Below are 22357 nucleotides of genomic sequence, written 5' to 3' on the forward strand. Positions count from 1 at the left end.
ACTATCTGTCCTGATGGCTGCATTTGGGGATGTTTTAGTTTGTTAAAGCTGCTGGAAATGCAATATACCAGAACTGGAATGGCTTTTATACAGGGAATTGATTGAGTTACAAGTTCACAGTTATAAAGCCATAAAAATGTCCAAACTAAGGCATCCAGAGAGGGATACTTTGACTCAAAAAAGGCCGTTGTGTCACATGAGAAGGCGCATGGCTGGTGTAGTCTCCTCCTTTGGTGTCTGGTTTCAAATAGCTTCCCCAGGGACTTTTTTTTTTAACTTTTTTTAATTGTGAAAAATAACTGCTCTAAATTAGTAGCTGCTGGAATGCAATATACCAGAAACAGAATGGCTTTTAAAAAGGGGAATATAATAAGTTGCTAGTTTACAGTTCTAAGGCCAAGAAATGTCCCGATTAAAACAAGTCTATAGAAATGTCCAATCTAAGGCCCCCAGAGAGAGATGCCTTGGTTCAAGAAGGCCAATGAAGTTCAGGGTTTCTCTGTCAAGTGAGAAGGTACACGGCGAACACAGTCGCAGTTTCTCTTTCAGCTGCACGGGCAATGGCGAGCATGGCGTCATCTGCTAGCTTTCTCTCCTGGCTTCCTGTTTCATGAAGCTCCCTGGAAGGCATCTTCCTTCTTCATCTCCAAAGCACTGGCTTGTGGACTCTCTGCTTCATGGTGCTGAAACATTCTCTGCTCTCTCTGAATCTCCAGCTTTCTCCAAAATGTTTCCTCTTTTATAGGATTCCAGTAAACTAATCAAGACCCACCCAAGTGGGTGGAGACACGTCTCTATCTAATCCAGTTTAACAACCACTCTTGATTGAGTCACATCTCCAGGGAGATGATCTAATTACAGATTCAAACATACAGTACTGAATAGGGATTAGAAGAAATGGCTGCCTGTAAAAAATGGGATTAAGATTAAAACATGGCTTTTCTAGGGTACATACATCCTTTCAAACCAGCACAATAACGTATATATATATAAAAGCAATACATTTCCAAGTATACTTTTTTTTAACTGTCAGATGATTTTTTTAATATGTAAACTCATCCAAAACTTGAAAATACCATAGGGAATCTTAGGGATCCCAATAATCAGTGAGTAGGATAACTATATCTCCATAACATTCATAGGCTAATTACATGTCCACTCAGAATTCTTCAAATGGGACCAAGTATATTTTAACGATTGTATAATTGTATAATGTATACATTGTAAACTGTGGTTACAGTTCCATGATTTTTCATTTTTTCTTCTAGCTGCTGCAAGACACTGGAGGCTAAAAGAAATATTAATCTGTTGATTCAGCAGTCATACTCATTTGTTAAATCCTGTCTTCTCTATTGTACTCTTCCTTCTCTCTTTTTTGTGAAAAATAATATATATACCAAAAAGCAGTAAATTTCAAAGTACATTGCAACGATTAGTTGTAGAACAAATTTCAGAGTTTGGTATGGGTTACAATTCCACAATTTTAGGTTTTTATTTCTAGCTGCTCTAAGGTACTGGAGACTAAAAGAAATATCGATATACTGATTCAGTACTCATACTCATTTGTTAAACCCTACCTTCTGAGTATAACTCCACCATCACCCTTGATCTTTTTTTCACTCTTTAGGGATATTTGGGCTACGGCCATTCTAACTTTTTCATATTGGAAGGGGCTGACGTTAATATGGGATAGGGGGAGGGAACTATGTTCTGGAGAGGCTGGCCCCTCCACATTTCAAGAATTATCTGGCCCAGGGACCCATCTGGAGGTTGTAGGTTTCAGGAAAGTTACATGGGACCTTTGTAGAATCTTACATATTGCCGTAGGTGTTCTTTAGGATTGGCAGGAATGGTTTTGGTTGGGGTTTGGCAAGTAATGATAGGTAGCAATGTCTAACTGAAGCATATGTAAGAGCAACCTCCAGAGTAGTCTCTTGACTCTACTTGAACTCTCTCAGCCACTGATACTTTATTTGTTACACTTCTTTTCCCCCTTTTGGTCAGAATGGCATTGTTGATCCCACTCCAGGGGCGTTTTCTTTCTGCATCTCCACATGTCTCTCTCTATGATGGCTCTGAAACTTTTCCCAAAATGGTTCCCTCTTGAAGGACTTCAGTAATGACCTACCTTGAGTGGGTGGAGACACGTCTCCAAGAAAACCACCTATCGATGGGTCCCACCCACAATTGGGTGGGTCACATCTCCATGGAAACAACTTAATCAGAAAGAAAGATCCCACCCAACAACATAGACTTGAGATTAAAGATGGCTTTACTGGGGAGCACAATAGCCTCAAGCGAGCACAGTGGGGAAGGGGGTGCAGACAGGCCCGGCAGGGGCCAGCTCCTGATGATGGATTGTTAAATCCTGTCTTCTCTATTATACTCTTCCTTCTCTCTTTTTTCTTTTTTGTGAAAAATAGTATATCTACCAAAAGGCAATAAATTTCAAAGTACATTCATGGGCAGGATGTGGCTTTATCCTCTCCCTAATGAGAGAAGGGACCAGGGTGGGGGCAGGGGAGACTAATAGGACTCAACAGTCCACCCTGGCAGATTTGCAGCTGGATGCCAATTTGCAGCTGCACCTCCTTTATGAACCCTTGAGCATTTGGGTGAATAGCAGAGTGTGCCTCTGTTGCCACCTAACCACGTCTGCCCTGCCACGGACCCAGCCTGGAGCTGGAGGGTGGGCTTCAGCCTGTGGCAGTCCTCCCACACCACCACCCCACATGGCCACAGACAGGCTATCTGCTTGCAGGGAGGAGGACAGAGAAGTAGCTGGGCAGGGAAAAGCCGTGGGGTCCCTGGAGACTGTTTCAGTTTGCTAAAGCTGCCAGAATGCCATGGACCAGAAATGGGTCGGCTTTTACAATGGGGGATTTATTAACTGACAATTTGCAGTTCTTGGGCCATGAAAGTTCCCAATTAGGACATCAACAGAATGATCCCTGGACTCTGAAGACAGGCTGCTGACATCTGAAACACCTCGTCACATGGGAAGGCACATGGCTGGCATCTGGTCCTTTGCTCCCAGTTCTGTTACTTCCAGCTTCTGGTTCCAGTGGTTTTCCCTCTGAGCATCTTTGGGTCCATTCTTAGCATCTTGGGGGCTTTTCTCCCTCTGTGTGCTCTCCTTCTGGGTATTTCCCTCTCCGAGCTCTCTTCTCTTTTCCTGTCATTTATCCTCTCATAAAGGACGCCAGTAAAAAAGGATTAAGACCCAGCTTGAACTGGGTGGGCCACATCTGAATTGAAATAACTTAATCAAAAGGTCCCACCCACAGTAGGTCTGCACCCACAGGAGTGGATTAAAAGAACATGGCCTTTTCTGGGGTACGTAACACAGAGACCAAGAGGGCTGTTGGGCTCGTGAGACCATATCCCCTGTGACATCAACAGTAACAGGTTTAATTACAGCCTTACTTACCTACAGGCCACAGGACTTAGAAAGCTCAACCAGAGGGTTTCAGAGCTGCCAGCAGTAATGTCACAAAACCCATGTGTTAAGCTCATGGGAGAGCCCTTAAGCTCTCACCAAAGCACACTGGCTGTTAGTTTATACACACTAATAACAGGCTGCAGTATCTGACATTTCTTTTTCTTTTTCTAATAACAGCTTTATGGAGATACAATTACATGCACTCCACCCACTTAAAGTATATGTACAAGTCACTGTTTTTTAATATGTTCATGAAGTTGTACAAGCATTATCACAACTTGAGGACATTTTCGTCACCCCAAATGAAAATGTGTATCCATTAGAACACACTCTCCATTTTCCCCCAGTGCCTGGGAACCATTCATCTATTTTCTGTCTCTATGAATTTGGCTATGTTGGACATTTCATATAAATGAAACCTTATAATATGTGACTTTTGTGACTTCAAGGTTCATCTGCTTTGTAGTGTGAATCTTTCTTCCTTTTTATTGCTGAATAATACTCCACTGTATGGATGTACCCTGTTTTGTTTATCCATTCATAAGTTTTGGACATCTGATTGTTTCCACTTTTGGGCTTCTATGGGCAATGCAGCTATGTATATTATGTATGAATTTCTTTGTGGAAATACATTTTCATTTATCTTGCAGTATATTATCTAGGAGTGAAATTGCTGGGTCATGTTGTAAACTCTATGTTTAACCTTTTAAGGAAATGCAAGAATCATTTTCACTCAAAAACTGTTTTCCCATTGTGTCTGCAGCATTTTACATTCCGTTCAGCAGTGTATAAAGGTTCCAGTTTCTCCACATCCTCACCAATACTCGTTATTTTCTGTTTTTGATTCTAGCCACCCTCGTGGGTATAAGGTGGTCTCTCATTGTGGTTTGATTTACAATTCTCTATTGACTAATGATGTTGAGCATCTTTTCATGGGCTAGTTGGCCTTTGGTATATTATCTTTGGTGGAGAAATGTCCATTTAGAGCCTTTGTCTATTTTTATATGGGTCTTTATATTTTATTATTGAGTAGTAATAGTTCATTATGTATTCTAGAAACAGGACCCTTATCAGATATACGATTTACAAATATTTTCTCCCATTCATTGGGTTGCTTTTCGCTTTCTTGTTGGTGTGATCCCTGGATTTCTTGTCCAAATTAGCGGCACCTGGGTAGAGGCAACCAGGCAGACAGACAGCTGTGACCATGAACGGACAACAAAGAAGGAGACCAAGAGCCTATAGAAAGGGGACATGAGGATGCCCAAGGCCAAGCCCTTTTGCAACTCAGGGTGATCCCTGGGGTCGTGGGTGAGGATCTGCCTCCTCTTAAAATGTGCATTGCAGTTGAGAAGGATTTATGCCCCCAAAGGATGAATAGATTTTAAGTTTTGCAGCCATGCGCTCCAGTGGTATGTGCGCTCGGTCAGACATAAGCCTGGAGCGCCTGCAATGTGTGGGGCAAAGCCAGGGGGAAGTGAGAAGAAGGGCCATGCGCCCTGGGACAGGAGACAAGCTCCCCCCTACCCCCAGGAGTCCCCAGCCACAGAGCAGTGCCCGTTCCCTCAGCCATCCCTGCCTGGTAGGGAAGCGGGGCAGCTGTGTGTTTCCATTTTACAGATGAAGACACTGAGACCCAGAGAGAGGAAGTGGTTCACCTAATATCTCCCAGTGAGGAAAGAGTCAAGATAGAACCCAAGGTTGTAGCCTCCTAGACCTGTCCTCTTTCCAGCTCTCTACTTTTTAGGTTTAAAAAGAGAATACTGTGCAAAAATGTGTATTTGTGCCTATGCCTCACTAAGCTTCTGGTGCTGGCTGTGGGCACAGGACTGGCGTTGTTGGAGGGTCTCTGCAAACTGTGCCATTTCGTGCCCACCCCCATCCCCCACTGCAGCCTGCCTTTCCTCACCCAAGCCCCTCTTTTTTCTGGGGACTCACTTTCTTCAAGGCTCAGCTCGGGCCACCTCCTGCAGGAAGCCTCCCAGCGAGTACTATGAGGTCACTGCCCTCTTCCAAGAAAGCCTGTCACTCCCTATGGGGCAGCGGTCTCCAGGATGGGCGTCCCGGGTGAGGTCCCCAGGACTGGCAAAGGATCCTTCATTGGCAGCAGGAAAAAAACTTAGAGGTCCTATTTGGATTTAATTTTTAGCCTTATCCCTTTAAATTTATATTTTTTATGTATATAACATTTCTTTATCTGTACATAATTTATCAGTAGTTAACGTTTATCATAATTTATCTGTGCATACCATTACTGTGCAGTGGTGCAAACATGTAAACCATTCTTAATGGATCTAACTTGGAAAGAAACATAGCGGCAGTAGGGATGCATCTCCCAAATTTACTTTGACTGATGGGTTAAAATTAGAAAATAAAAAGTTTGCAGATGACTGTGGGCCTCTTGAGGACAAGAACTGTGCCATGTCCATTTCACACCAAGGCTGGCCTGCGATCGAAATGTCTGCTCAGTCGCGCATGGGAGGGGGTGGGGGCACCCACAGTCTGTCTGCTGGCGCCCCTCCTCCACCCAGCCGCAGGTGGCCACTGCTGGCCTCTGACTACCGGATAGCTCAGGTGCCCACCTAATCCCACGGTGACCCCTGCGTGGCCCGCAGCCTTCCCGGGCCACCCCATGTCTGAGGTTTCCACAGAAGCTGTGGGGCCCCCCACGGTGCCGGGCCTGCCCGGGAGCAATAGGAGTTGCTGGCAGGCAGGCCTGTGGGCCGGGCGTGGCTCCTGGCCCCAAATTCCACCCAGGCCTGGCCCTGCGGGGAAGAGGGAGGGGGCCAAGAGCCTGGGTGGACCCTTAGGGCGCCGGGGCCCCCCCGGCCTGTGCCAGCTCCTGTGTGTCCCAGCTTCCATGCTATTTTGCAGCATGGTGGTGACAGCAGCCTGGGGTGGGGAGGAGGCAGTGGGTGGTCTGAAGGCAGCCTACAGCCTCAGCCCCCCGGGATTCTGTAATTTGAGCCTCTCCCTCCTCCCTCACCCTGAAACCTGCAAATAGGAACCACCGGGAGCCAGCCGCGAACTGGCTTCTGGAGGCGCAGTGGACCTGTCCCATCCTCCACCCTGCTGGCCTTAGACCAGCAGCAGACGGGTGCTCAGCGCTGGGAGGCCAGTAAGAATATTGAGACTTGGCCACTGCCCATAGGGAGCTTCGGAGAAAAGCGTGGACACCCACACTTAACACACTCACATACACACATGCACACACACTGATAAATGCACACATAGGCACCTACACAAAAAACATACACACACACATACAGACATATACACACATACATAATGCATTCAGACACATATATACACAACACACACACACTGATTTACACACACATACAGTTGTATATATGCATATGCAGGCATATATATGGATATACATAACACACATACAATCATATATACACACACATGTAACACATACACACCTTATCAGAAGACAAGTCTCGGAGCTCTAACACATGTTAACTCAATTAACCTCCGACAACGCTCGGACAGAGGGACAATTCGTGCTCTATTTTAAAGGAGAGGAGACGAAGCACAGAGAAGTTAAGTAACTTGCCCAAAGGCTCCCAGCTAGTAAGTGGGGAAGGGGAGACTAGGAGGCATTACAACGTGGCATTTCCTGCCCTGAGACCGAAGCACTTTAGAGCACTTTAGAGGTGCTTTATGCTTAGTTTCCATCCAGCCTGTGGTCAAAAGCAGAGTCGCTTAAAGGACGCCTGGATTGCCGGGACTGGACAGGGCTCGGAGGTGGCCGGTGCAGCCCAGAGAGGCCCAGGATGCCCCGGCATCCCAGGGCCCAGGGCCCAGCATCCGAGCCCTGGCCACGCGCTCTCCTCGGCTACAGCCACCTCCATCTCGGCTTCCCACGAGGGGAAGCAAGCAGTCAGGCCTGGAACGTGAGCCTCGAGAGCCACCCCCAAACCCTTCCGCCTCACCTTATGACTTGGGTCTCTGGTTAAAGCTTGGCACGATTCAAATTCCAAGTTTGGTTACCTTTTTATCCTTTTGGTAAGCCGTTTGGGATTCAGACCCTCAAATGCCTGCCCCTGGCTTCCCCATTGGAAATGGTGACTGCTCCCTGGGGCTCCATCCTGCTGCCCTGTGGCCAGTGCCATGGCGGGGGTGTTCTACCCACCCCCACCTCCTCCTGCTAGATTGTAAACCACCCGAGAGTGGGGCCTGTGTCTCTTTCGCCTTTGTACTCTTAAGATTGTTTTGCATAGAGCAGCTACACAGGAGATGGGAAGGAGACAGAAGAGGAGAGCAGAGATGGTGAAGAGGCCTTGGTCCAGGAAGGAATCATCCAAAACACTAGCAAATGTACAAACAGCCACCTGGAGTCCCCAGCGTAGCTACTCCGGGGCACAGTGGGCTGGGGTCTCCAGGTGGCTGAGAGCAGCCCCAGGGGTATCTGCCTTGAATGGCCCCCAGGAAAGCCTCCGGAACCCTGGAGCCCCTGAGGAGGGGGTTGCATTCACCTGTCCCCCCAAATCACGCAGAGGCTGCCTGCAGAGCTCCCGTCCCACTCACCTCTCCCCACCCTGGTAGGTCCTCCCCACCCCTTCCTTTGCCCTCTCCCTGCTGCCCCTATGGCCCCAGCATTTTTTTAACGCACTGAGCCACATTGTCCCTGAGCAGCTTTACACATATTAACTTATTCACTCCCACAGCAGTCGGTAAGGAAGCTACCGCTGATGTCTAAATATGACAGCTGTGGAAACTGAGGCACCCACAGGCCCACGGTCGCACAGCTAGCAAGTAGCAGTCAGAATGAGGGCCTGGCAGTTTGGCTTCAGAGCAGCCCTAAGTGAGGGGCCTAGCGTATGACCCCAGCCAAGGACAGACACCCCCAGAACCAAGCGAATAAATGCTTCCATCAGGTGGGAAGGGAGGGGCACCCCTTCAGGACCCATGATAGAGTCTAAGCACAGGCACGGGGTGCTGGCTGGTGCAGGGATGATGCATGGTCCTCAAAAAATGACCCCACATGGCTAAGCTCAGCCCTCGCCCGGTATTGTGTAAGAGAGACAGAGAGATGCTTCGGAATCTCGAGAAAGACCAGTGGGAGGTTAAGAGAGTTGCCAGCACCTTGGGGCAGGAATGTGTCCCCTTCCACGCCTCCTCTCAGCTCTGCCACTTGCTGGGGCATCTCCAGCAGGTCACTGTCCTTTGTCTGGACTATAAACCAGTGGTCATGTTAGCACTAGGTACATGCAGCATGCGGAGGCTGGCAGACCCGCGTTCCATCCTTCCCTCATTCACCTGCTGTGCCACATTAGCAAGTTACTCAACCTCTCTGAGCCCCCGTTGTTGTGAGGACTAGATGACAGTTATTGGTGTAATGATCTTAGACCATTAAGTTATGGGGCACAGGAAATACCCCATAAAAAAGGAGCTACTAATGCCTTTTAAAATGCCTGTGTTACAGTTTTTGAAACTTAAAGGTTGCATTATTTGTCATCTCAGAACAGAGCTTGTGATCTCTACTTACAAAGGTGGAAGTGGAGACTCAGAGAGGCAAAAGGACTAGTTTAAGGGCACACAGCTGGTTCTTGCCGAGCAAGCTCATGGCCTCCTGGTGGCCCCCTCCACCGTGTACCCTTCCCCATCCTAATCGGATGTTGAGACACTGGGACGGTGGGGCAAGGCAGCTTCTGTGCAGGCCTATTGGAAGCCATTGGTTTCCACTGGTTTGAGGAGGGGGTTCTTTAACCCTTCTGTGCCAAGGACCCCCACAAGTCCATGGGATGGTGAAGCCCATGGACTTCTGCTCAGAATACTGCTCTTCAAAGCATGAAATAAAATAACATGGGGTTATAGAGGAAGTCAACTGGAAACCAGTTACTAAACTATGTTTAAAACATGCTGTAGTGTGATACACGCATATGCCATAAAACATGCCGTAGTAATATACATTCAATAACAAGGTCTAGTGGGGGGGATCTAATACTTTAATTTTAAATTGGGGATGAATTTAAATAATATCTGGAAAACGTTTTCACAATTAAATTAGTGATGTGATATCCGATAGTGTCTCAATCTCCTAGAGCTGCCCTAGCAAAGTACCATGAACTGAGGGGCTGGAAAAAAAAAAACGAAACACACATACACACAGATGCTTATCCTGTGAATCATATTCACAGTTCTGGAGGCCAGAAGTTCAAAATCAAAGAGTGGGCAGTGCTGTAAGGAATGTGTTGCGTGCCCCTGTCTGGGCCCCTGGAGGTGGCCAGTCAGCAAGCCACGTGGTGCGTTGTGTAACCCCTTCTGTGTTCAAGGACCACAGTCATACTGGATTAAGGGCCCACCTACTCCGTATGATCTCACTTTTAACTTACCTCATTCTGTTTTATCTGTACCTGTAACAACCCCCCTTCTAAATGTGCTCATATTCTGAGGTTCTGGGGTGAGGCATTGAACCCATCTTTTGGGGAGCACAATTCAACCCATACTGGGGACAAACTCACAGGTCCTGTAAACATTACCGAGGTTAGTTGCTTACTTCATACTTGAAGGAAACAGCGATTTTAGTTACAGTCTGGTGAAAATTAGACTTTTCCCTTCTCCTTGTACCGTGGGCCCCCAGCCACACGTCCAGGGATTCCTTCCTGCCCACTCATGTGAAAGAGTCCATCTCAGGCCCCCACTTGCTTGTCAAGTCCCAATCCAGCTCTTCCCGGCAGGTCGGTGTCCATTCATTCATTCAGCAGACACTGAGCATCAGCTGTGGGGCCTGGGCCTGTGCACGGTGTGAGATTCCGAGTCAGATTAGATGAGGTCCCTGCCTTCAGCTGTTCAACATCTACTTGAGGAAGGGTCCAGAAACAGAATATAAACAAAAGCAGGGAGCATGCCTGCCCTTCCTGGTAATCAAAGAATGCAAATTAAAACCACTGGAATGCACATTTATGCCTTTAATATTATAATTGCAAAATGGCATGATAGCACCCAGCCAATGGTGAAGTTGGGGATAGATACATGGTCACTCCTGGCTGGTAACCCTGTCCATTGCAGAGTCCCTTTTTTTAGCCTTTTATTTTATTTTTTATCTTTAAACTTTTTTTTTAATTGTATAATATACTATATATACAAAGCAAAGACCAAAGAAAGAAAAAAGCAATAGTTTTCAAAGCACTGTTCAAAAAATCATTACAGGATCCCAGGGTTTGTCACAGGCTACCATACCATGCTCCAAAATATTGGAGGTTAAAAGGAATATATATATATCCAATATATATATATTGGCATGGGCAGGCTCCGGGAATCGAACCTGGGTCTCCGGCATGGGAGGTGAGAATTCTGCCACTGAACCGCCGTTGCACTGCCCTAGAAGGAATATATATATTTTTATCATCACTTTTTTTCTTTTTCTTTTTTTTGTGAAAAATATACAAAAAAGCAATAAATTTCAACACACAGTGGAACAATTAGTTGAATAACAGATTTCAGAGTTTGGTATGGATTACAATGCCACAATTTTAGCTTTTCACTTTTAGCTGCTCTAAGATACTGGAGATTAAAAGAAATATTAGTTTAATGATTCAGCAATCATATTTGTTTGTTAAACTCTATCTTCTCTGTATAATTCCACCATCACCTTTGATCTTTCTCTCACTCTTTAGGGGTATTTGGGCTATGACCATTCTAACTTTTTCATGTTGGAAGGGGCTGGCAATAATATGGGGTAGGGAGATGGAACTAGCTGGTGTTCTGGAAAAGCTGGCCCCTCTAGATTTCAGGACTTATCTGGTCCAGGGACATATCTGGAGGTTGTAGGTTTCTGAAAAATTAACCTCATGCATGGAACCTTTGTAAAATCTTATATATTGCCCTTGGTGTTCTTTAGGATTGGCTGGAATGGTTTTGGTTGGGGTTTGGGAAGTTAAGATAGGTAGCAATGTCCAACTGAAGTTTGCATTAGAGTGACCTCCAGAGTAGCCTCTGGACTCTATTTGAACTCTCTCAGCCACTGATACCTTATTTGTTACACTTCTTTTCCCCTTTTTGGTGAGGATGGCATTGTTGAACCCATGGTGACAGGTCCCATTGCAGAGTCCTTTAGAAAAGAGGTGTGGCACTGCAGAGCAGTGAGCATTGACATCTCATACCCTTCCTTCCCAGGACCCTCAGTCCTGGGAATTTGTCCCAAGGAAATAATTCTGCAAGAAGGACAAAGGGTAGAGGACAGAGAGGTTCTTCTCTCTCCTGAGTCTGAGCACTCCTCGGAGCAGGCACTGCCTCTTGCTCAGCTTGTCCTCTCAGTGCTGGCCCATGGTGGACATTCAGCAAACATGTTGGGGAACGTTTGCCCATTGTACAGTTAAACGACGAACAAGAGGAGCGGGTGTGGTGGGAGGGGCAGTCTGAGTACCCTCCCCTGACCAACATCCTGCCTTCTGTTTCAGCCACCAAAATGTCAGGAGAGATGGACAAGCCGCTGATCAGCCACCACCTGATGGAGAGTGACAGCAGCCTTGCCGAGATCCCCAGCCAGGCCTTCAAAGTGGGCATCCTGGGCAGTGGGGACTTTGCCCGCTCCCTGGCCACCCGGCTAGTGGGCTCTGGCTTCAGCGTGGTGGTGGGGAGCCGCCACCCCAAACGTGCAGCCGGGCTGTTCCCCTCGGGGGCCCAGGTAACCTTCCAGGAGGAGGCAGTGAGCTCCCCGGACATCATCTTCGTGGCCGTGTTCCGGGAGCACTACTCCTCTCTGTGTGGTCTCAGTGACCCGCTGGCCGGCAAGATTCTGGTGGACGTGAGCAACCCCACCGAGCAGGAGCACTTCCAGCATCGCAAGTCCAATGCGGAATACCTTGCTTCCCTCTTCCCTACCTGCACAGTGGTCAAGGCCTTCAATGTCATCTCCGCCTGGACCCTGCAGGCGGGCCCGAGGGACGGGAACAGGCAGGTAGGTTTGGGGTGGATAACAGCCATCATAACAATAAATATAAATGGCTAACTTTCACCGAGGGCCCTAACTGTGCCAGGCTCTTTATGGACATTCACTGTTAATCTCAGAACATGGCAAAGTTCCATTTTTACAGAGGAGGATACCGAGGCACAGAGAATTTAATGAACTTACTTAAAGTCCCACCACTGATGAGTTGGGATTTGAACCCAGTTCATAGGAGTCCAAAGTCCATACTCTTTCTACTTTGGGAATGGGGGTTTCTGCAGGACAAAAAGGAAAAGGTCGGTAACTTTCTTTTTGTTACTTTCAGTTGAGAAGGAAAGACTTTGCTTTCAGAATTGGATTCAGAAAGAAGGAAAGACCATACTGATGGGCCAGGCCCTGAGGATGGCAGGCATACTCCAAACTTTATTTCTTACGAGGGCTTCTAAGAACTGAGTGGATTTCTCAGAATAGCCACTGGCAGAATAGCCACTGGGAAAATGGATCCCCAGATCAGCCAGAGCCATATACATTTCTTGGCAGGAGGAGCTCTTACCAAGACAGGGTAGTTTTCCATTCAGGAGGTCACCAGCATGCCAACCTCTACATGCAAGTGAGAACACCCACCACTGAGTACAGCCAAAGGCTGCTCCCATTCCTGTGCACAGCTCCCTTATGGGAGAGCCCAAGGGTGTGCAGCCACCCCAACTGCAGGCCTTTTGTGCCAGCTGTTTGGTGGTGCTGCCATGTGTGGAGTGGCCAAACAGTGGAGGACATGTGGCTGGCAAGGCCTGGAGGGAGCAGAGGGGTGGGCTAGTGGGAGGAGACCCTGTGGTACGCCTTGACCTGTGGAGGAGGGGGCCATCCAGGCTAAGCAGACAGTTTGGCAAAGGCACAGAGATGGAAAATGAGGTGCCCATGTGAGAAATGGGGCTAATGCAACCCTCCTGCAGCAGGCTCAGGGTCAGGCTGAGGGGTTATGGCTATGAGGCTCAGCACATAGGAGGTTCTCAGTCAGTGCTGGTGGACATGACTCACTATAGCAACATCACACAGGTCCAGGGGGGTTGGGGGACCTGATGAACCAACGTACCGAGAGGGGGGTGTATGGTGGGGAGCAGTGGACTACAAGGCTGAGGGCCCTGGGGAAGCCAAGGGACATCATTGAAGGACCCTTCTGGATAGAGGGAGGCAGTGACAGCCACAGTTGCACATGTGGACCACATGCAAACCATTGCGGAAAGGGCAGGCCACAGGCCTCAAGCCTATTCTAAGGGCCTGGGGCCACCTAGAAGGGTGTTCTGTGCTCAGTGACCTGGGCGAACTTTCCATTCTTAGGTTAAGCCCAGACTGCTCTCTTGGTAGCGGTCATCTCTGGCAGGTGGGGCCAGAGGCCAGGAGGCTACCAGAGGCGGAGGACAGACCTGGGCCTGCAAGTCAGAGCTGCCTTGTGCTCTTGGCTCCCCATTAACTCCCAGTGCACTTGGACAAGGACCTGCCAGTCTGGGCCTCAGTTACGTTAGCTGCCCAGGGAAGAGTTCAGTCGAGATGTTCCCAAGGCCCTGCCCACTCTCAGGGCAAGTGCCCGGGTCTGATTGGCCTCCCGTCCCCACCTCCCACAGGTGCCCATCTGCAGCGACCAGCCTGAAGCCAAGCACACGGTCTCAGAGCTGGCACACGCCATGGGCTTCACACCGGTGGACATGGGCCCCCTGGCATCGGCCCGGGAGCTGGAGGCCATGCCCTTGCGCCTCTTCCCTAGCTGGAAGGTCCCCGCCCTCCTGGCCCTGGGGCTCTTCGTCTGCTTCTTCCTCTACAACTTCGTCCGAGACGTGCTTCAGCCCTACGTGCGGGAGGACAAGAACAAGTTCTACAAGCTGCCTGTGTCGGTGGTCAACACGACGCTGCCGTGCGTGGCCTACGTGCTGCTGTCGCTGGTGTACCTGCCCGGCGTGCTGGCTGCCGCCCTGCAGCTGCGGCGTGGCACCAAGTACCGCCGCTTCCCGGACTGGCTGGACCACTGGCTGCAGCACCGCAAGCAGATCGGCCTGCTCAGCTTCTTCTGCGCCGCCCTGCACGCGCTCTACAGCTTCTGCCTGCCGCTGCGCCGCTCCCACCGCTACGATCTGGTCAACCTCGCAGTGAAGCAGGTAGCCCCGCCCACACAGCCGTCTCCCTCCCCCAAGCAGGTGGCCCCGCCCCTTCCTCAAATTGGTAGCCCCGCCCACATCCTTTACCACCACGACCACCCCAGCAGGTACCCAACCACACCCACTTTCTTTCCTTGAGCAGGTAGCCCCACCCGCCCACCCCATCCCTACCCCTATCCCCCCACCCCCGCCTCCCTTCCTAGATCGCCTACTGTATGACCAGGTGCAGCTGGCACTGTTGGTCCAGCCTTGCCCCTGCATCTCTGCGGACTTGTCAGTGCCTGTGTCCTACTATCCAAGATTTTTAAAATCCGTGAACAGAACAGGGACAAGTCCCTGCCCTCAGGCGCAGCCTAATCGTGGACTTAAAGCAAAGAAGTACCTTATACAGGATATTTGGAGGTCATGAGTACAAAGGAGGAAAATAAAGCAGGGGAGAGGGATGGGGTGCAATTTTAAAGAAGGCGGGGGAAGGCCCTGCTGAGCAGGGGGGTGCCACATTGCATGCCCAGGAAGAAGCAGGAACAGAAGCCCCTAGGGTGTCTGGCATGTTGGAGGCACTGTACCCATGTGGCTGGAGCAAAGGGAGCCAGAGGAGGGTGTAGACAGAAGAGGAGATTAGAGAGAGTGAGGACAGTTCAGGGAGGGCCTTGAAGGCTGAAAAAAGACTTTAGCCTTTGACTCTGAGTGAAATGGAGAAAAATGAAAGGTTTTGCACAGAAGGGTAGTGGATCCAACTGAGGTTTTAACCAGCTCACTCCGGCTGCTAGGCAGAGATCAGACAATAGGGAGTCCAGTTAGGAGATTAGGAAGCTGTGCTGGAATGCAGAAGAGGGAAGATGGAAGCGTGATGGATGTGGGACCTGGGTTTGTGGGAGGATGGAGTTGCAATGGGCTGACATGGGAAACGCTGCAGGAAGAATTTGGAGGTGGGGTTGATTCATTTGTTTGGTAAACCACATGGTGCTCCTTTGCAGCAGAAGTCCTAGAATGTGGAGGGTCCAAGAGCCAGGCCAGGTGGGAACAGCATCAGCTGGCACCTGCACCCACAGAAACAGGCCCCCTGAGTCGCCACTCTGGGCTTACAGGCTGAGAGGCCTGATTCTTAGTCCCGAACTCAGGCGTGTGGGAAATACCGCCTTTCTTTATTTTCCCAAACAGACTTAATTTCACCTTCAGTACCCCAGCCCTGTGTGCATGGGGTCTCCTCATTCCAGGACATACCTAGCAGAGTCTGGCCCAGATGCCAGTGAGAACATTCTCATCCAGCCCTCATTCCAGGCCAGGTGGCCCCTACATGTTCCAGTTCTTGCTGGGGATGCAGGGACCTTGGTGAGGCAGGGCCATCCAAGGTGCTTTTACCAGGCAGTCTCCCTTTGAGGCTGGGCCACCTGCCAGAGCAGGACATGGAGGCAAGGCTGGGCTGCTGCCTGGGAACCAAAGACCTCAGCCCCAGCTCACTGTCAGGGTCCCTGCTTCCTTGCCAGCAGCTTCTCACAGGCCTTTGTCCTTCCCCTACCCACGGACACCTGGCATCATTGCGTCTGTGGGCTTAGGCTTTCACAAGAAAAAGGAAGAAACCTCAGGCTGCAGGCAAAGAAGTAGGCTGTTTGCTGGAAAAACAGAGGAAAGGAAAAAATAATAGTCACAGTTACAAATCCTTACAAAGAGCTTGCTTTGTTCCAGGTACTGTACTAAGGGTTTTACATGTGCGGTGTAAATTCATTTAACCCTTATCTCAGGCTTGTAAGGCAAATCTATGTCATTCTCATTTTACAAATAAGAAAACTGAGGTACAGAGAGGTTAAGTAACCTGGCCGAGGTCACACAGCCAGTAAGTAGGACAGAGTGGGATTCAGGTCCCATCGTTCTACTCCAGATCCATGCAGAGCTCCAGATTGAACAAAAACGACCTTGGCCTTGAGCAAGTCACAGCCCCTCTTATGTCCTCAGGGCTCTGATATATAAGATGAATGCCCCGCTTCATGCTCATGTTTCTGATGTGCTTTGATGCTATTTTCCTACCCACTTCTAAAAAAATGAGGCAGCCCACTTGGCAGGAGGCTCTGTGTGGCTCCCCAGGCGTCTTTTGGGACTGCAACAATGACTGCTGCCCAGGATGGGACGGAGCTGGGTGTCACAGGTCCCAGACTTGCTCCACCTACAGCTGGCAGGTGTTTTGGGCAGTGAGTGGGGAAGAAGGCCGCACACGTACACACACACACACACACACACACACACACGCACATGCACTCGTATACACCTTTCCAGGGCCAAGCAAATCACTGCTCCCTCCCATCCCCTGCCACCCTGGCTGCCTTTCTAAACGCTCTGCCCTACCAAGGTGCTTCTTGCTGTTTAGGTTAGTCCAATTTTGCCATAAAGCAAATACCAAGGCACAGAAAGGCACGTGCAAGGTAATTTTCCCTGAGTTGTGAAGCCCTTTAGGGATGCAGGCCCTCGTTGAGGTTGCTAGGCAACCATTACACCCAGGAGAAGAGATGACTCTCGGAGACACTAAACGGCTGTCACACAAAGGGGCTTAAACTTGTTCTGCAGGACCAGCGCTTGTGTGTGTTTATGTGTGTGTGTGTGTGTGTGTTGGGGTGGGATTAGAGCAGCCCATAAATGGGTTGGCAGCCTAGAAGGGGTGAGCGGCTCAAATCTGGAGGTGTTCAAGCAGACGCTGGATGGCTGCTGGCTGCCAGATAGTCTACAGGTCAGCCATGCCCTCGGGTTCTGAGTGTTTGGGCACCTGGGGCTGGTCAGAGTTCAGCCCCATCATAGCAGGGCCTTCGGTGGCAGTTCATGCCTGGTGTGACTTCCCCCACCTGCCCTTGGACTTCCACAGAGCTTTCAGGCAGGTGCCTGACACCCTGGTCAGTGTCCTGGACCTTCTCGGTAAAGTGAACTCGTGAGCCTGGGTGCAGGAAGTTCTTTCTCCAAAAGCTTCCTTAAAGCCCCCGAGTCTGCAGATTTAGAGCAAAAGCTATTTCCCAACTGCAGAGAAAACCTTTGAGACTGTTTATTAGCAATAATTATCACCAACAATAACTAATATTTGCCTGGCACTTTCTGATTTGCTTGTGTGGTTCTCTAGGAATACATTTCAGTTGGAAATCCAAGATCAAGATCAAAGGCGATGCCTAACTACATGCTAGTTTCCCTTCCCCTTGCCCCAAGCCTAATCTGCACGTGGCTGCCAGGGGAAATGATCTAAACCTTGCATCAGTCCACGTCTCTGCTTTGAAAAGTGTTGAGTGCCTCCCCATTGTCCCCAGGATAACAGACCCTTCACACCACTCTCCCCATCTCCTCTGTAACACACCACACTCGGCTCCCATGCTGGCCCCTGACTGAGTGAAAATCTCTGTTCAGGCTGTCCTGGGCCCGAATCCCCACCCTGGGACCCCTTGGCAGCCTGGCAAACTCTTCTTCCACCTTCAAAGCACAGCGTCTGCTAAGCGTCTCCTATTTGCCCCCCTCCCCTCCCCCACCTCCATCATCTGATGGATTCTGTTCGCACTCCTGTTATTTTTCTTAGACGCCAGTTCACAATCACTTATTGATATGTCTGTCTCCTCCTCCTGACTCAGTTCCGTGAAGGCAGGGAGGGGTTTCCCACACCTTGAGGTCTGTGGCTCCTGACGCAGTCTCCGTGCATGGCTAGTGCGGGACCAATTGTTAACTTGGCCCCCGCAGAGCTGACAGCTGTCACCTCTTAAGAGTACGCTTAGCCGTGCTCCAAACAGAGCTTGGGGTAAGAACTGGTCTAACTCCTCCTCCACCCCCTGCCCAGCTGCCACTGAGAACAACAGGAACGGCCATTTATTAAGCACCTGCTGTGTGCCAGGCGCATGTTACTGGTTTCCCTGACATCATCCTTTTAGTCCTTGTAGTAACACAGCAAGAGGGCAGTAGTGCCATTAGCTGGGGCAGGGGCTGCCCAGGGTCTCAGGGCTACCCCCCAGTGGCAGAGTGGGCATTGGAATCCAGCCTTGAGAGATACAAAGCTCTGTTCTCTCTACTCTTGTAGGCTGTCCCCTTCACTGGGTTTGGCTGGTGATCTGCATTGCTCTCTTCTCCCCTCTGCCTGCTCTGGGCTCATGCTGCAGCCACACTGGTCCCCCTGCCCCTGGTCCTGCAGCATCTAACCTGCAACTTAAAGAGAAAGGAAACGGCACACACCAAGGCCACCTTGCATGTCTTGTTGATGACTACTCGCCTCGTTGTTCCCGCAGGCGGCCAATATGATTAGCTCCAGATACAGGAGAATTACTAGAGGAAAGAGAGCTGTCCAGTTAACTGTGACACTGGTCACGGAGGTCCCTGGGCTCAGCACTGTCATTTGCTGAGTTGGTGAACAGCCCACAGATGGTCAGAAGATGGCAGGATCCAGACCCTTGGACAAGCTCCACACCATCCATGGCTCCCCTACCCACCTCGCCCCACCCCTTCCTGGAATCACTGCAGAGTGGAAGTATTAGCCGGGGAAAAAAGCCAAGACATTTTGCCAGCCAACGTGTGTATGTGTGTAATCAGCCAAACTCTGACATGTGACATTAACTGCCTGGTCTTACCAAAATACAGAAAGGATGACTAATGAAGTGTATTACAAGAACAAATAACTTGCAACAGGGAGCTGACTTGTTTGGCAGCAGTTGCTAACCCCACGAAGGTGTGAGTAAGGCTCCTTGGGCACAGTGATGGGGAAACTTTCTGCTCTTTGCAAAATAGTATCAGCCACCCCCACCCCCACCTTCCTGGCTAATAGGAACTTTGGTCCCAGCAGGTACATGGCAAAATCATAAAATTCTAGACATGACCTCATCCAGCTCTCGCAGGTGGAGAGACTGAGGCCCTAAAGAGTGAGTTGCCCAGAGTCATGCAGATGCATGGTCAGGTCGGAGAAGTTGGATCTCCTGATGCCTGGTCCTTTTCCAGCTTAAAGAGAGAGAGAGAGGACGGGAGTGAGCCGGCCTGCCCTAAAATAGAACAGAGGCAAGCTTTTCTCTCCAATTCAGGCAAAGTACCCAGTGGATGGCATTTTCTCAGTTTCTTTAAGTTTGCTCTTGTAAACTTTTCAACCGTTTTTGCTCAGCCTGCCAGAATTCACTGTTAATATTATATCTGGTAACAGGTTTCTGTTATTTGTTTTCGTGCTGAAAGAGTTTTTCAAAAGCCTGTATGAGTCACTGTTTTGTGAGGCAGGGACCAGCCTACCTCAGGCACAGTCACATTTTCTAGTGGAAACACTGTTCCTTGTTTCACTGGTAGAATTAAAGCATGAGTATTTGGTAGTGTTTCTCAGAGAACACTGTGACTTCCGGGTACTCTACTCCCTGTCTCCTTGGGAGATGATGGCTGTACCAGGACTTAGATGAAGCGTGAGTGAGTATCAGGCCAGAGCTAGGAGAAGGCATGGCTGCAAGGGGCTCGCTAGAGGGTACAGGTGTATGGTTCAGCCTTTGGGTCTACAAAGCCCCCTGATTTGAGTTCCTGGAGTTAAGGGGGTGGGGACGGGGGGAATGACAGAGTTCCACGAGGACAGGTATCCTTTCTGCAGCCTAGGCCTGCACACAATAGGTGCTTTATAAGTACTCATGGAGCTGATTGGTAAACAGAGGTCAGTCTCTGTTGTGTGGTGATGGTTGAGCCAAAGCTCTGTGCCTCCAGTGAGAAATGGGGACCTGGGCGGGGAAAGACCAGGATTCTGGGGCCCTCGAGTCAGGAAGCGTCGAGGGGTTGGCAGGCTATGTGCATTTGTGTGTGTGTGTCCTGAGTGGGAGCCTGTGATGGGGCAGCATGGGGGACTAGTAAGACAGAGGGTCCAGGCGGGACAGGCTGGAAGGTGAGCCAGCCGGCAGAGACCTCAGCCCACTCCCAAATTTGGGCTGAGGGGATTCAGAGTCAGGATAGCACTTTGCTTCTTTCCTGGGACTCAGGGACCAGGAAACTGTGTAATAGAGTCATGCTTGAAGGGTCTGTGTTGCTTGTTTATGTTTCTGAATCCTGCTCACAGTTCACATGAACACTCTGGGTTGCTTCTTCTCCTCCTACCCCCAGCAGATGCATGAAAGTCCTGGGGTGGGGGAGAGGAAAGAGCAGGATGTGTCTTTGGAGCCAGACTGCCTGGGTTCTAATCCTAGCTCCCCCAACTACCTGCTGTGTGATTTTGGGAAAGTGTCTTGATCTCTCTGTGCCTCATTTTCTCCATCTGTAAAATAGGATTTATAATGATCTCTACCTCCCAGGGTGGTTGTCAGGATTAAATGAGCTTACAATACAGCCAGGGGCAGTGAGTGTGGTGTTGCTGTAAGGTGCTGTTGATGTTCACAGTCCTAACACCCCAGGAGTACAGAGTTTGGTGTTCATGGTTTTCCTTCCATCTGTGTCAGGTCTTGGCCAACAAGAGTCACCTGTGGATTGAGGAGGAAGTCTGGCGAATGGAGATATACCTCTCCCTGGGAGTCCTGGCTCTCGGCACGCTGTCCCTGCTGGCCGTCACCTCACTGCCATCCATTGCAAACTCACTTAGCTGGCGGGAGTTCAGTTTCATTCAGGTAAGGCAGGCCCAGTCCTCTGCTAGGGAACACTCAGCCTGGTCCTGGCCAGGGACCAGATTATCAAGCCGCTCAGTTATTAGGCCAAGTGACTTGATGGCCTGTATGACAGGCTCAATCCAACACCAGGGCCTTCTTGGGCTCAAGGGCCAATCTGGGTTTCCTGATAAAGGTGTGGCTGGGAAGCAGCCTGTTGTCTTCATAGCTGGGTAAACAAGAGAGAGATATGTGAAGAAAGCAGAAAACAGAACACTGAACCCCTGGGTTAAGCATTTCAGTTTCTACAGTTCTTGAGCCTCCTGAACAAAGACCCCTGGCCCACGGGCACTGGATGTTGTGCAGGGAGTGGCTGAGCTACTGAGTGAGTCTGGCCATCAGCACCCTCATGTCAAGCCAGCTCTGCTGTCACCTCGAACCATGTGACTGACTCAGAGCAGATGTGAGGTGAGCACAAGGACAGCCAGTTTATTGGGGATGAACCCGAAGAAGCCATATCTGGTAGCACAGGATTCCATTCCCACCAGAAAATCCAGAAGAAAGGAGGTCTGTGATCAAATAAATCTGAGAAGTGGTCTACTTTCCCCTAAGAGACTGACAATGAACTTTGGCCCATCAAAGATTCTATTCAAGTTTTTGGCAAACAAATCTAATCACCAATCCCATCTCCCACCTCCTTTATATATATATATATATATGATAGTTATGAGAATCCCACAAAACAAGATTGGGCGAATGCTGCTAGGAACAAAATGTTTTTTATGCATTTGTTCATTCAACAAACATTTATTGAGCACTTAACTGCAGGCCAGGCACTGGCCTTTAAAGAGAGCTGAGACAGGGACATTGCTTGCCCGGCTTTGTCATCTCCCACTGTTCTCCACACCAAGAATGTGGCTGGCTCCTAAATGTTAGTGGATTAATTCATCCCCTCCCAGGGACGGGAGCTGACTAATACTGAATCCTGCCATCGTATTGTATCAGGGCAGAGAACAGCTATAATATCCACCCCCACTGTCAACAAAAATCTGTTGAGTCCTTTCTCTGGGCAGGAAGGGACCCAGCACAGGATACAAAAGGGGAGACTGATGATATAATGCTCTTATGCAATTGTATTAGTCAGGGTTCTCGAGAGAAACAGGATCAAAAGGATACATGTGTGTATGTGCATAACTATTAAGAGATTTATTATAGGAATTGGCAAGTCCAAATTCCGTAGGGCAAGTCGCAAGTTGGGAACTCAACGGTGACACTGAGTGACAGTTGGGAACTCTGATGAAGGTGATAATGAGAAGGAGAAGCTGGC

General features: G+C 49.5%; 1 protein-coding gene across 4 annotated transcripts in view; it reads left to right on the plus strand.

Moving 5' to 3' along the window:
* STEAP3 (STEAP3 metalloreductase) overlaps window positions 1-22357 on the plus strand; it is a 52897-nt gene that overhangs the window by 22191 nt on the left and 8349 nt on the right. For all 4 annotated transcript variants that reach the window (XR_013172655.1, XM_077153553.1, XM_077153555.1 and 1 more), the window contains 3 exons: window positions 11857-12356; window positions 13964-14491; window positions 20890-21054. Coding sequence is in view for 3 of the 4 variants with exons in the window: in XM_077153553.1 (XP_077009668.1) it covers window positions 11857-12356; window positions 13964-14491; window positions 20890-21054 (1193 nt within the window). In the remaining variant the exon portion in view is untranslated. The remainder of the gene's footprint in view (window positions 1-11856; window positions 12357-13963; window positions 14492-20889; window positions 21055-22357) is intronic.

The sequence above is a fragment of the Tamandua tetradactyla genome, chromosome 3 (genome assembly GCF_023851605.1).
Source record: "Tamandua tetradactyla isolate mTamTet1 chromosome 3, mTamTet1.pri, whole genome shotgun sequence".
Taxonomy (NCBI): Eukaryota; Metazoa; Chordata; class Mammalia; order Pilosa; family Myrmecophagidae; genus Tamandua; species Tamandua tetradactyla.